The sequence below is a fragment of the Camelus bactrianus genome, chromosome 1 (assembly GCF_048773025.1).
Source record: "Camelus bactrianus isolate YW-2024 breed Bactrian camel chromosome 1, ASM4877302v1, whole genome shotgun sequence".
Taxonomy (NCBI): domain Eukaryota; kingdom Metazoa; phylum Chordata; class Mammalia; order Artiodactyla; family Camelidae; genus Camelus; species Camelus bactrianus.
The window spans coordinates 103,413,884-103,430,030 of record NC_133539.1 but is presented as its reverse complement, the minus strand read 5'-3'; the positions used below and the strand labels follow the sequence as shown (position 1 = coordinate 103,430,030).

At 32.8% G+C, this 16,147-nt stretch overlaps 1 protein-coding gene across 9 annotated transcripts in view; it reads right to left on the bottom strand.

Moving 5' to 3' along the window:
• XRN1 (5'-3' exoribonuclease 1) overlaps window positions 1-16,147 on the bottom strand; it is an 88,482-nt gene that overhangs the window by 41,253 nt on the left and 31,082 nt on the right. For 8 of the 9 annotated variants that reach the window (XR_012509185.1, XM_045514694.2, XM_074370223.1 and 5 more), the window contains 8 exons: window positions 15,009-15,178; window positions 13,947-14,067; window positions 13,751-13,849; window positions 9,830-9,933; window positions 7,157-7,288; window positions 4,614-4,776; window positions 3,821-3,934; window positions 2,040-2,138 (listed from right to left, as the gene is read on the bottom strand). Coding sequence is in view for 7 of the 9 variants with exons in the window: in XM_045514694.2 (XP_045370650.1) it covers window positions 2,040-2,138; window positions 3,821-3,934; window positions 4,614-4,776; window positions 7,157-7,288; window positions 9,830-9,933; window positions 13,751-13,849; window positions 13,947-14,067; window positions 15,009-15,178 (1,002 nt within the window). In the remaining 2 variants the exon portion in view is untranslated. Of the gene's footprint in view, window positions 1-2,039; window positions 2,139-3,820; window positions 3,935-4,613; window positions 4,777-7,156; window positions 7,289-9,829; window positions 9,934-13,750; window positions 13,850-13,946; window positions 14,068-15,008; window positions 15,179-16,147 lie in introns of those variants that run through there. The other variant, XR_006723944.2, reaches the window with a different exon arrangement.

Below are 16,147 nucleotides of genomic sequence, written 5' to 3'. Positions count from 1 at the left end.
CAACGTAACCTTAATTTTGTGTACCTACAGGAAGAAACTATGAAGATTGTCAAATTAAAAAAAAGTACTAGTTCATATAATTTTAAACCAGGAAGCAAATTACTCACCAATCCAGTACCAACAAGGGTAAGCTGCCATATACGCCTACCATCATGTATGTAATAATAACACATACTTGTTTTATATGGATTTTGTTCACTTTTTAAAATTTCATACAAATACTTTATACTCTTATTTTATAGGACTATAAGGATATTTTATCATCAACAAAAGCAAAATTTCCATGGACTGGTAATACATTATTTTCCACCGTTACTATTATTTTTTTTAATGACCATTGTCTATAATGGTCCCTAAATGGATACACTTTTTTAGTGGCATGGAACATACAGACACTATTAAAACACATTAATACACTAGCAAAAAATGCAACAGGGTTTTCCATAAAAAATATCACACAATGTATTATTAGAAATAATACAAACAAATCAAGTACGCTTTCCAGAAGAGAAAGGAAAAATCAAGGTAGTTTTCTATCACAGCAGTACCACTCTTCTAATAAGCATTTGAAAATGTGTAGGGGCACATTCAGTTACAATAATTGCACAGGTGTCAAGCACTTTGTATCCAGGGACCAAGGATGCCAACTGTCCTGCCACATACAGAACAGTCCTATTTAACACATAATTGTCCTGCTCAAAATACCATGAGTACACTTTTTGAGAAATACTGGGTTATGGTATAACTAAAAAGTAATTAAAATTATCACAAATATCCTAGAAAATATATAAGTTAGAGAAAGAAGAAGGCTTGAGTAAAAGTTAAAGAAAGTACGTAAAGAGAAAGTATAGTAGAGAAGGCATGCCTAGCAACACTCTACACCTGGAATTGGACAGGCTCTTTCAGATGTAGAAAAAGCCAAGGATGAAGCAACACAAGTTCTTCTACTTCTACTGACCCCCAGAACAGACCTCCAGCTCCTTTCTCTAAAGGGCCAGTCTCCTGGTTTCCTGACCATGCTTTCTGAATTGTTTCTCCAAAAAAGACCCAATGGCAAGATTTTAGGGACTATTCTGTTTTCCACAAAGTTTCCTCACAGGTATGCTGGTGCCTAATGCCTTAATTTTTTTTAATATTTTTTTTTAAATTGAGTTATAGTCAGTTTACAATGTTGTGTCAATTTCCAGTGTAGAGCACAATTTTTCTGTTATACATGAACATACATATATTCTCACATTTTTTTTGCTGTGAGCTACTACAAGATCTTGTATATATTTCCCTGTACTGTACAATATAATCTTGTTTATCTATTCTACATATACCTATCAGTATCTAATGCCTTAAATTAATTTCATGGGATACAAATCTTTACATTACTAGAGAAAGTAAAAGTGTAAGTAACAACAGCTGGCTGACTGTGAATTAATTTCAGTCAAGTTAATTATCCAATCAATCAATAAGAACAAATAAGAGATTTCAGAATCATCCTTTTATTTTAAAATGGGAAAATAAAAGGAGGTCAATGAACATCTTTGGAGAAAAAGGTCCCTCAAAAGGATGCCATGTCATCCTGCAGAGGTATACTCAATGGCTTAATGCAGTTTAGGCAGTTTCCCAATTTTCTCTAGGGACTGTTCATCTTTAGCTGAATATAGACATAGAACCTTTTGTGAGAAGCCGTTTGTCACTTGTAAATTAAAAGGCAGGCTTTGATTAATTATGAAAGACTTAAAAAACCTAACTCTATTCCGAGAGGGTATGCTAATCAATGTGCCACTTATAAGCTTGAACAAAATAACCCATAATAACCATTTTAGATTAATAGCAGGATTGCAGTGGTTTTTCCTCCAAAGATCTGCATGAAGTTTTCAGCACAGATTTAATACTTATTTTTGAATGATACAAGATGCAACTGTTAGAGAATTTAATCAGTATTAAATAAAATACTTGCATAATTCAAAGGAGGTACCAAAAATATACTTCTAACATTTTAAAAGTTAATTAATTCTGAATTAAATAATATAGACTATAGTACTCACATGCTGGTTCTGTATTAAAGCATCAAGATTGGGTTCACATGGAATGCTGAAAACCACACGAATCCTGCCTTCCGTAATCACATCCCCTGAATCCTGAACCTTGGAGGGGGAGAAAAATCACAGTATGTTTTTAGCCTCTTTCACTATGTTTTATTTACTTATTTTTCTACTTATTTGAATAGTGTTTGTTATTTCTGAAAGACAGTTAAGACAATAAAGGTGACAGTGGAAATTCTCTTGGAATTTGTAACTGGATTTGGTTATATTGTAAATTTAAGTCATTGTCCCTTGCTTTAATAGTTGTTAACCAGTCTTTCACTTCATACTAACTTTCATTTGCAAATAATTTCAAACTATTAAAAAGTTGCAAAAATAAAAACAGGTCAAAGAACACTAAAAACATTCACTCAGATTCACCTGTTGTTAACATTTTACTCCATTTACTTAACATTTGTGCTTCATGTGTGTATTTACTTACATATAATTACTTTTCTGAACTTCTTGAGGGTATATTGCATATATCAGGTCCCTTACCCCTAACTATTTTGGTGCATATTTCCTAAGAAGAAGGATATTTTATTATATAACCATGGTACAGTTATTAAGTACATAAATTTATGACACAATATTTTTTCTAATCTACTGTCCATATACCAATTTTGTCAGTTGACCTAAAAATGTCCTATATTTATAGAAAACTCTTTACTCTCTCTACTACAGGATCAGGTTAGGATCAGATACTGCATTTAGATGTCATATCTCTTTAGCCTCCTTTAATCTAGAATATATCCAGAAACTTCCTTTGTCTTTCATACACTGACATTTTGAAGAATACAGTTCATTCCTCCCTCTCTACCTTGCCTTAAAAAAAAATTCTTCATTTTGGATTTTTCTGATGCTTCCCTGTGATGAGGTTAAGGTTATATATTCTCAGCCAGAATAGTGCAGAGGGGATGAGTCCTTTGTAGGGTATCCCATTTGGAGGTACGTGATGTTTATTTGTCCTTCACTGTGATACTAATTTTGATCATACAATCATATGTTGCTCAGTTTCTTTACTGTATAGTTACAGTTTTTGCTTCCCTTGCAACTAAATAGCCTGCAGGGAGACACTTTCTACGACCATGAAAATATCTTGCTCCTGATCAAAAATCCCCCTTTGATTTAGCTTCCAATGATGACTGTTGTCTGATGCAATCTATATCATAACTATTGTAAAATGATGGTATTCCAAATCCTCCACTTCCTCCACATTTGCCCTAGACATGATACTATAAGCAAAAGCCATTCCCTTCCCCATTTATTCACCTTTTATTATCACTTTGGAATTATGCATTCCTATTCCCCACCCGCAATGGTTTTTAACACACTAAGAACTTGGTTATTTTGGTACTCAAAACAGTCCCCGATTTGGCTGGTAGAAGTCTCTTCAACCTGGTTCCTGTTTTTATGTGATGTGCTCCGATCATTCTTTTGAGCACCTCCTTGCTCCCCTGTATAACGTTTTAGGCTTATCTTGTACACGTCCTGCACCAGCCCTGTAATCAGTCATTTCTCTGAGAAGCCTGGTTCTACTAAAAAAGAGATCAGAATTTGAATTTTTTCCCACCACCTCCTGATCCCAACGTTTTCAAGACTAAATATATGTAGCTATGTGTTTACAAATTAGATGAATGAATTCTTTCCTATTTTTTTCCCTTCAGTATTAAATTTTTACACCTGAATGAAGAGAAGTTAAATTGACACCAGAAATTTAATTAGTAATAATAAGAGAAACTAACTTCTCCAGTGCATCCATAATAGGGTGTTCCCAGCATAAAGACCATACTTCTAGGAGGAAATAAGTCATCCAATGTTTTAATATTAGAGAAGCGAGAATCAAAGGCTCGGATGTCCTATGCAGAATGAAATATAAAAGTGAATCATCACAGTTAAAATTTTCATAGATTGCATATCAAGTATTTTTCCTACACAATTATGACGATGCTGTCTACCAACACCAAATGTAAAGATTTCCTACATAACAATACTAGTAGTCAAAATTTACTATCTGCTCACACGCCAGACACTCTTCTAGGTACTTCACTTCAAGACAACCCTCTGTGGCAGAGACTATCACTAGCCCCATTTTATAGATAAGGAAACTAAAGCACAGAAAGAAGGTGAATCTTGCCCAAGGTCATATAGCTAAGAAATCAACTCAGTCTGTGCTCTTAATCGCTATGCTATACTGTTTTCCCAAAAGTATAGGATCACCACATGTTTTAAAAAAATGTTGTCCCCTTACCACATCTAAGATTGCAAACACAAAAGCAAATGCTTTTTGTATTTACTAATTTATTTAAACCAAACTTTTTTTGAGAATAAAATAAACTTTCTTAACAATGGTGTCTAAGCATGTAATACTCCTTTTAAAGACTGAAGCATTTTGCAAACTACATTAAATAATAATCTCTATTATATACTGCTGCATTAGTCTTTTATTCATAAATAAATATTTAATATGATATACTTTTATTTATACAGTGTGCAACAGTTACGTTAAGATAGAATTGAGACCTGATGGAGACTTACTTTTACAACAGTTTGATAAACAAATGGAAGAACTTGTTTTGACCACTGTTTCTGTAGACGAACTTCACCATTTTGATTTATTTGATATTTACGACCTGTAAGTAACTGACCGTATATGACTGCAGACGTTTCATTTATTATTATTCCCTTTCTTCTCAGGTAGCTAAAAGAATTAAAAAAATACATAGATGTGCATGAGTGTGTATACCTCTATGATGATAAACATCAAACTACCAACTTTATAACTAAATATTTAAATAACTTTAAATAAATATGCTAGCAGTTCTGAATAGTACCTAACTTAAGACTTTTTGCACTAGTTGCTTTCCTCTGTGGCTACCTTTCCCAATGTCTGTAAGATTAAATAAGAATTCACAGAAACTCCTGTATTTCATACCCATTAGGCTGGCTGTAACAAAAAAAAGCACAAACGATAAGTGTTGGGAAAGATGTGGAGAAGCTGGAACACCTGTACATTGCTGATGGGAATTTAAATCAGTGCTGCCACTATGGGGAAACAGTTTGGCAGTTTTTCAAAAAGTTAAAACACACAATTGCCAAACAACCCAGGAATTTCACTTCTAGGTATATAACCAAAGACCTGCATATAGGCACTCAAACAAATGTTTATAGACAAATGCTCATAGCAGCACTATTCATAATAGAAAAAGGCGGAAACAACCCAAATATCCACCAACAGATGAATGCATAAACAAAAGGTGGTATGTATATCCATACAATTGAATATTCGGCCATAAAAAGAAATAAATACTGATATACACTATGCGTACAAACCTCAAAAACATGCTAAGTGAAAGAAGCCAGACACAAAAGGTCACATATTATGTGATTTGATTTATATGAAACATCCAGAATAGCTAAATCCAGAGAGACAGAAGATAGATTGACAGGGAGGGGCATTCAGTGGGCCTTTTCAGTCTAAAGCAGGGGTTGACAACTATGGCCATGGACTACATCCAGGCTCCTGTTCTTATAAAAAAACTTGTTGGAACATAGTCATTCATTTATTTAATGTCTATGGCTGCTTTTGTGATTCAACAGAGTTGAGTAGTTGTGACAAAAATTGTGAAGTCTACAAAGCCTAAAGTATTTTCCATCTGGCCTTTTATATAAAACATTTATTGACTCCTGATCTAAACATACAATCATTCTTCATCTGAGGGATGTTTTCTTATCTCCTTCCATTTTCTCTTTCTAGAACTCCTATCAGATACTAGAAATTCTGACCATATTATTTTCAATAATTTGTGCTTTTTGCACTATGTGCTGAAGGAATCCCTCAGTTTGATCTTTTAGCTCACTGATTCAATTTTCAGTATGCCCATATTCCTATTCAGACCCTAGAGTGAGCTCATTATAAAAATCATAATTTTAATTTTTGTATATATGCTTATGCATAAATATATGTATTACATAATATATATTATATATAGTTACCTATATAGTTAAGTAACATTATTTTATATATATATATATATATATATATATATATATGTATGTATTTTATATGGCAAAATTACAATTATGGTGACAAAAGCAGGTATGTTCCCCACCCTCATGGAGTATACTATCTACAAAAAGAGTCATTAAACTAATCATAGACATGAATGTATTACGATGATTCTATTTATGTGCTATAAAAGAAAATTCAGAATGTGAGCTATGATGAGGTGTCTAACTTAAACTATTGGGAAGCAAAAATATGCCCAACCTCTACCCCTGACAGCTATATTTATCTCCTTCTTTCATGCTAGATGGCTTTTCATGGTCTTTTTGCATTTTTTCTATTTACACATATTTGAATAAGGATATTATGGCCTGGTGTTAGCTCCAAAATTACAGAAGAGGTATATTCTTGAATTCTCCATTTATCAATGTTTGCTATTACAGTTTAAACAGGACGGCTGATGGACATACATTTATAACACCATTTCATGTGCTACTGCCAATTTCTATTATTTTATTTTGACTTAAGGAAAGTGTTTGGATGAAAAGTAAGAGGTATTGTTAGGATGAGATCATGGGACACAAAGCATCCTAAAAATCAGCATTCCCAGGATGTAGGGCTTCTTAATTATTGGTTACTGAATTCAGGGGCCTACGTGTAGGGTGTAGGGTGGGTAGGGGAGTAGGGAGGGGAGAGGGTGAAGAACAAGGGAGAGTATTCCTTCCTTTTCTATTACTTACACGTAGCCAAGAAATTTAACGCCCTTAAGATTAGTAAAAATAACTCAAATTCAGGTAACTGTTTACTCCCAGTGTAAGAGATCACGTCTTTTCTTTCATTCTTTCTCTCTTTTTCTATACATCATCACGTATTTTAGCGACAAACTATAGTGACAGTTATAACTGCTGCTAACCAGATTTTATTTTAAGCTAGAACATTACTTTTTTAGAACATAAAATAAAGATGCAGTCAGTAGTCAGAGTGATCACAATGTTAAGTGAAAAATAAGTTCAAGGATGAGTACATTAGACCACCACATTCTAGTTCAATATTAAACACTTTTTATGACACTCACTATTCTGAAATTCCTTGTATTTCTTTTGTCCAGTTAGACTGTTCTTTGTCTCCAAGATGGACCACTTTAGATGGTGGCGCAGTTCTTCCCAAATAAAGCTTCTGTGTTCCTGGAGGTTCTTCCAAGTAAAACCTTAAAAATTAAAATAAAATAAAAATTATATTGCCTCCAAATTAGTGGTTTAATACAGAGTTCCAATAGTGTGTCTTCAAAGTGAAGATTTCTACATGGTATAATAGCAAAAAAAAAAAAAAAAAAAAAAAAAGAAAAAAAAGCCTCCCCTTTTTAAACTGTAATATGAATTTCAGAACAAAAACTTGTAAAAAATTTTAATCAAAATTAAGAAGTAAATTACTATTCTTTCTCTTTAAGAATTTAAACTAAATACATAAGAAAAATATAAATTTTTAAAGAATGAAAAAATACTCTCAAATTCAATAAAGTATTTTTGCTAAAAAAGTTTAACTTGATTCTAATCAAGCCACTACATCAAACTTCTAGTTTACAGGAAATATGTGGGATGCAGGACCAACTTAAATGACACTAAGAGAAAACAACCAGGTAAATCAGAATTCTACAAAATAACTGGCCTGGGCTCTTAAAAAAAAAGGCAGGGAGGTAAGCTCAGCCAGATCCTAGGAAATAAAATCAACACACAGAAATCAACTGTATTTCTATAAAATAGTTGGGGAAACTGAAATTTAAAACATAATAAAATCTATAGTTGCTCCAAAAAATTGTAAATACATAGATATAAGTCTAACAAAACATGCACAGGCTCAGTATGCTGAAAAAAACAAAACAGTGATAAAAGAAATCAAAGATTAAAATAAATGGAGAGATAAACGGAGATCCACTTGGATCAGAAAATTCAACATAGTAAAGATAGCAACTCTGTACAAATTAGTCGATAGGTTTATTACAACTTCTATCAAAATCTCTCCAAGATTTTTAGGTATAAAAATTTATTATACATGGAAAGGCAAAGGATCAAATATAGCTAAAACAATTATGAAAAAAAAAAGGTGGAAGGAATCATTCTCCCTAAGGTTAAGATTTACTACATAGCTACAGTAACAAGATAAGGTATGGTGTCATAAAAATATACATACAGACAAATGCAACAAAATGCAGAATCCAGAAATAGATCCACAGAAACACATTCAACTTACTTTTGATAAAGGTGTAAAACCAATCTAGTTTAGGAGGAAGGATAGTTTTTTCAACAAATAATGCTAGAGCAACTGAATACGCATAGGCAAAAATATAAATCTTGACCCAAACCTCATATCTTTTTTAAAAATTAATTTTGGGGGCAGGAGGGTATAGCTCAGTAGTAGAGTGTGTGCTTAGCATGCATGAGGTCCTAGGTTCAATTCCCAGTACCTCCATTAAAATAAACCAACCAACCAATCAACCTAATTCCCCCCCCAACCAAAAACCCCCAAACAAAAAATAAAAAAGAAAATTAATTCAAAATGGATCATGGATTTAAATGTAAAAGGAAGAGATAAAACTATAAAACTTTTTGAAGAAATACAGGAGAAAATCTTCCAGACCTAGGGCTAGATGAAGAGTTCTTAAACCAAAAGCATGATCTGTAAGAAAAAAACTGATGAACAGGACTTTATCAAAAAGGCAGGGGAACTGTGGGGAGGGTATAGCTCAGTGATAGACTGCTTGCCTGTCTAACATGCACGAGGTCCTGGGTTCAATCCCCAGTACCTCCATTAAAAACTAAATAAGTAAACCTAATTACCTCCCCTTGACAAAAAATAAATAAATAAAATGGCCAATTAAATTGTGGAAAGAAAACAATGGCTAAAAAAAAAAAAAAAAAAAAGGCAGGGGAACTGAGTTCTGATGATTAAAAAAGAATGCTCAAGATTTCATACAGAAAAGCACCTACAAAGGAAAAAAATTCATACTGGCATTGACTTCTTGTTAACAAAATTATATGATAAAACACAACTGAGATATGTTTGTAGAGATCAGAGAAAAGAGGATTAGGCCTCTAAAATTCTAAACCTACGTATGAGAAAAACAAAAAATCCACAACATCACCACATTTTCTTTGAAAAAAAAATCGCTTGAGAAAATTCTAGACATGAAAAATAACAAATGAACAAGATATGAGACCAAGCTTACATGAAATAAAGGTAAAAGATGACAAATAGCTTGTCTAAATAATCATTAATAAAATTAATAAAATAATTATTAACTTGCAAAAATGTTAAGAAATTATTTTTAAAATAGAAGATATGTTTTTAAAAATTAATGTATTATTTAAATGAAAACTGGGAGAAGCATGGAAAAAGGTAAGGTTATAAACGTTATTCATTCCTGTCAGAAAGAGAAATATACTTGCTAAAGAATATAATAATTGGTAGAAAAGAATTAGGATATAGAACTTCCAAGGTATTAAAAAAAAAAAAAAAAAGAAGGCAAAAGGGGAAAAATAATATATGCATCTAAAATATATGCATCTCAAGGGATGTACAATAAACTGTCAATAGTGGCTGAACTTCAAATGGTGTGATTAGAGGACTTACATTTTTATTACAGAGTAAATATTTTACAATAATTATATCAGTTAAAAATATATGAATAAAAGCTATCAAATAGTAAAGTTCACATAAATTTAAAAAATTACATAAATCAAATCTTACTTACTTAGTTTCTCCATCTGATACACCCACAATTCTAGCTTCTTCAAGATGGGGCCAATTAACAAAGACAGACTTTCCAAGCACTGAGGAAGCTATATTTTCTACACTCTTAAAGTAAAAGTAGAAAAGTTTTTTATTTATGTTTTAGGTCCGAGAGAAAATTTTACAGAGGCAAAATTAAATAATTAAAAACTGCCTTGTGTTTATAACTGTGTACTTAAGATCTATAAAAACCCCATTAATAATTAAAACAGATATAAAATATCACTTGCTCACTCAAGCCAATTATTCCCTATTAGTACCTGCTTTTCTCAGCTTTATTTCAACTTAATTATTCCACCCATTCAAATTCAGTTAGTTTTCTTAATTACTCTTCTCTAAGTTGTGCCTTTATTGCCAACTACTCTTTTTCTTTCTAGTACATTTTCCAGGATGTCTGTTCTTTTAAATTTTCTTCTTTCCTTTAAAAAAAATATTTTTCAGTTTTTTTTTAACTATTTCCTTTCTTTACCCTTTAATTTATTATGAATCTGTGGAAGTTTACCAAGTTTACCTCTTTGTCTGCCAATCTCTTATTGGAGGGGAATTAGGGCCAACTTACAGTATGTCAGCACTATAAACCTCATGATACTTAAGAAGCTTGATTCCTTCTCGTTTTCTCAACAGCACTGGCAGTTATTAGTAAAGGTGGCCCACTGATTTTAATCCTGAATGAAATTACTTGGTGAGAAAACAGGTTTCAGTAAAACAAAACAGAAGAATACTGATGTATAATGTGAGTATTACTGTCCATGATAATAGCTAACATTAGCGGAAAATAATGTTCAGTAAGAAACCTAGGTCCTTAGTTCTGCTGCTAACTAGCTGAGTGAATGCCCCTTTCCAATCTCCATTTAAGTTTCTTAATTTGTAAAATTAATGAGTTGGATAAGCTGCTTTACAAAATTCCATCTAGTTGTAAACTTCTTCGATTCTATTTTATTCTCATGATTATCTTGTTTATTTTTCTCATGGAAACTGAGAAAAGTGAAAAGAACAAGAAGAGTTGTCTAGAAAATGGCTATTATTCACTATTTCGTATCAAATGTTCAGATAGGATAAAGCAGACTCTAAGAAATGTGATTTCATTTCAGTTTGTGGTTGGTATAATTACATAAGAACACAACTCATTTCAAGTTAGAAATCACAGGTCCAAAATTGGATTCTACCTCTTTTCAGCTATAGATTCTTATGCAAATCCTTTGATCCCACTGAGTCTGTTTTCTTTCATGAGAAGTTATAACATTTACCTCACAATATTTATTTAAGGATAAAATAATATCCACAAAAGTTTTTGTAAACTAAAAAATGCTGTACAGTTGGCCTTCTGTATCCATGGATTCCACACCTGCAGACTCAACCAACCACTGATGGAGAATATTTGGAAAAAAAAACTTCCAGAAAGTTTCAAGAAGCAAAACTTGAATTTGCCAAATGCTGACAACTATTTACATAATAGTTACATAATATTTACATTGCATTTATAATTATTTATATTGTGTTACATAAGTAATCTAGAGATGATTTAAAGTATAAGGGAGCATGTGTGTAGGTCACATGAGAATACTACATCATTTTATATAAGGGACTTGAGCATCCACAGATTTTGGTTATCAGTTGGGGGTGCTCCCAGAGTCAATGCCCCATGGATAGAGGGACAACTGTCTAAATATTCTGTATGAAACAATACCTTATATAAAAATTCTTGAAAGGAAACATTATTATTATTACTATTAGTTAGACAACAACTTTGTGGTAGAAACTGAGTTGAAATATAAATTTTCATTCAATTTTTTCTGTTTATTATGCTTAATCATTACTAGCAAATATTTCTTTCACAACTAGAGATGGCTGTTTTTAGACTTTTGGGGCATAACTTATAATTTTATTTATTACATTTAGACATTTCTTAATGTGATCATACATAAGAAGGACTACTCTGATAAATAAAACAAGTTTTAACATTAGAACTAGGCTCCCTTAATTATCCTTTTCCTTTCTACTCATCTATTTCTAATTTCATTCTCCCACATTTTTCTTCATTTGAAGGAAAAGTTGTTCTCCTTTCCCAGATTACTCCTTTCCCTTTAGCCCTAGACGGAATCCCTCATTACTTCACATCCCTTCCCTCTAAAATGCCTTTAAGACCTCTTTTCTTTTTTAGTTCTACCTCTCTTCTTTTGAATGGATTTGCTTAATGAGCTGTCTCTTCTGTACCTACAGTTATGACTTTAGACTTCTTTTCAATGATAAACCTCTTAACCAAGGGCTTAAAATCTGCTACCTCTACTTTCCATCTAACTAGTCTCAGACCAGTCCTTAGAAACTGGACTTCTGCCTCCACCAATCTATTGGAATGGAGTTCTCAAAGGCCAATAATGATGCCCAAAGGACAAATTCACAGACCTTGTTTTAGTTTTCACTTTTCCTGAACTGTATGCTCCATCTACTCCATGCTTCCGTGATACTACCAAAAGTAGGAATCATTCTCTTACCTCTCTGAATGATTATGTCACTTATGAACACTATGTCACTTATACTGGTTCCTTTTCCACTCTTTATACATGTAGGTATTTCTTCATGCTGGGGCCTTGAGCCCTCAAAGTCGCTTTTCTTCAGGCGATGAGCCCCAAGGCCCCAGTTATCACTCCCATGCTGATGACCTGTATATCCCTTCTTCCCTTCAAGCTCTAGGTCCAGGTATTGTGCGTAAGCTACCTTTCTCAACTGAGGTTTTTCATCTAAACTATAGAGCACAAAAAACAGTTTGACTATTTTCTCAATTCTCCCCAGGATGGTGCATAACTAGTACCATTCTAAATGCATTAAAGGTAAATTTATCTATTATATACAAACGGATGAGAGGGCATTAGGGCTTAAATCTCTTGTGGAACCCTGTTAAGAAAGGCTGAGAGGGCAGCTCCAGTTAAATGTCTGAGTACCACCTTAAAATTCCATTATTTATCATTCAATCTCCTCAAACCAATGCCTCTTCCATTTTAAAATTCTTTATTCCAATAAACAACAGCAATTGTTTTCTAGTTAATTAGTCTGGATACCTCAGAGTCATAGTTAATTTTTTTTCTTTTCATCTCCTATTTTTGAACAAGTGATGAAACTTGTGAATTTCAGTGTTGTACACCTAGATCTATTACCACTTTAACAGTTTACGTCCTTATCACCTAAGGCGTCTACAGTCACAACCTCTGAACCTTTTCCATTTTCTTCTATTTCTCTTTTGTGCAGTTTAGTCTATTATATTGCCACCAATACCAAGTTCAAGATAACAGTTATGAAAAATAAGTCCAAACTCCTTAGCCTGGTATTCAAGGTCCTCCATAATCTGGCCTCAATCTGTTTTTTCAACCTTATCTTCCACTATTTCCCAACACAAGTCCTCTGCTTCAGTCAGGCTTATCTAATCCTTTTCCTCAAATACATCACATTTATTCTAAAAAAAGAGAAAGGATTAAGAAAAATTTCAGACGTACAAAAAGGTTAAAAATAAGATAATGTATCACATTTATTTTTCACTATAATTCCCAGCTTATGTTATTCAACCGGAATACCTTTGTCCTCCTTTTCCCTCTTTGTGACAGTCTTTCTTTTAGCACCCAGCTCAAGCCTATTCTCATCTAAAGGTCTGTACTTAATCTTTAGCCCTCACAGCCCACCTCCTTTTCAAAATTCCTAGAGCATTTTGTTATGCTCTTTATGTCACAATTATACATGCCCTTTAATTTGTGTACGTTTCCCTACTTCATCCTTATTTACTGTGAACTTCTGGAGTTACTACAGGTTATACCTCTTTGGTGAACACGCGGCAGCTAGAACAGTTTTATGCATAACAAGCACCTAACAAATACATACTAAAGAAAATACGTACAAGTTCATCTGATTCTGCATTCACTAAGATTTCCAACATCATGTTTTCTCCACGACTGCTTTGCTGGAATACTTGAACCCCACTCTTCTTCAAAAAAAACTTTAAAAGAACACATAGAATTTAATTTTAATTCTTTCTCCATAATCACTTTACCAGTCAATAAAGTGAAAAAACTGTGAACTAAAGAGTCACTAACTTTGTGTCTGATGTGTTTCAAAGTAGGAAATCCACAGAAATATAATGCCTTCTGGTCAACCCTGGTTATTCTGTTCTTGCTTATGTCTACACGCCAAGCATCTAATGATATTATTTTATACCTAGAAAATAAAGAGGCATTTAATTTAAAAATCACACATTACAAACAATCACAGTTTTCCAGCATTCTTTTCAGTATTTTGCAAGAGTTACCCTTGTTTTCAAACAAGGAAGTGACAATTTGTCCTTTACTACAAAGAAAATACAGAGCAGCAGATTCTCTATTGATCCAGACACTACCATGCCAGTAGGATACTGAGTTGAAGTTTTCCCCATTAAAAAAAAAAAAAAAAAAAAAAATATATATATATATATATATATATACACATAAATACAAAATGTTTAAAATAAAAAAAATAGAACATATAGAACATATTACAAATCTCTATATCCTATATGTTCCAGAACCCAGAATGGAAAGTAAACATTTTATAATGTCTATTTCATCTTTCTCTTTGCTTTAATGAAAGGAAAAATCATAACAGAGATTATCTTATCTGCAACTCAACTGCCATCTGGGTATTATTTGCAGGGAAGAGAAGAGAAGAGAAAAAAACAGAAAGACATTTTAATGAGGAAGAGAAAGAAGAAATGGGTTTGAGGCAAGGAAACAGAGGAGCTCTCTTCTTTTTTCCTTCTTTCCAGCTGAGTGGCTGAGGAGTATAAAAGGCAGTCATAGCTGTCAAATTATGCTGGGAGCAGATACTGGCAACGGAAACAAAAATTCACACATCCTCTCGAGGAAAAATACAGATATACACTAGGGAGGAAAAATTAAAAAAACAACTTTAACAGAAGATGGAAAGAGAGAAACAGAATCGGATCAAAGCAGAGAACTATAGAAACAACATGAGAGAGATGTTATGATCCTTGGCAAGTTGGGTATAATTCATTATCAACTGACTACAGATGTCGTAAGTTATTTGTTAATTCTCCAAATAGATATTCAAAAGCATTTTTTTAAGCTCTTTGTTTTCGTTGAAAAATTATGAAACAACATTACCTTGCACAACATTGTTCTATGGCAGGGAACTTTTCTGGCCATGGAGAAGGATAAATGAACTCTGTGTCACTATCATACCAGCACATTAGGCACTCGCTATGTTGATTTCTTTTCCTCTCTTCTTTTTTGAGGGAGTGGTTACATGTCTCCATGGCTTCCAATAATCGCTTCTGAATTTAAAAATTGAAGAGGGGGTAAAAAGTACAAAAATTCTGTAATTTCAACATGCAGAATAAATCTTTTCCCTCAATATACAGAATAAATTTTTGTGCTTTTGAAAAACAAAAATCTTAATTAATGGAATTCTTTTTCATTTTATTACGTGAAAAACTGATGTTCTGTATCTGTTGATTCAAAGGGCCCTAGAAAATTACTTGTCACTACAAATTCCTATGAACCTGTTATTCCAACAGTAGCCACTAAAGTGTGGATAAGAACAGCAGAGAATCAAAATTTAAATGTGAATTTGTCATAACTATGATTTCTCATTAATCATAGGTCATTAATCACTTACTTTACATACTATGCAATGGTACAGAAATGTTCATTTTTCCAATTATCTTATATATTTAACATAATTCCAATCAGAATCACAATGGTTTAAAACATTTTTTAAACATTTTTACAACAAAATGATGCTAGTGTTCATGCTGGAAGAATAAATGTGTGAGCTGCAAAAGTTACCAGGAACTTGTCTTACCAGATCCTGTCACTTTTTATAAAACCTGTAAGCAAAACACTTTAGTATTGACATCACAAGACACCCGCAAGCCAGAAGAATAAAGAGTTCAAAAACAAATTCAAATCTTTATCAAACACAGTATTTCAGATATTTAAATAATGTTGCTGTCATAACTAGCTATCCAGCTAGGAAAAAGAGCGCGTATACTTCCCAACTTCATACCATATACAAAAACAAGTATCAGAGTAATGAGACAATACAAGTATTAGAAGAAAATCTAGGAGAGTACTGACAATTTGGAGTGAAAAATTCTTAAGTAAGGCATGAAAAAGCCTAACAGCTTTAAGGAAAAAGACATTTTAAAGCAAAAGAATATGTATGTGACAGAAGATGTCACAAACAAATCAAGGGGCAAATGCCATACCAGGAAAAAATATTCCTAATATACAAAGAGTTG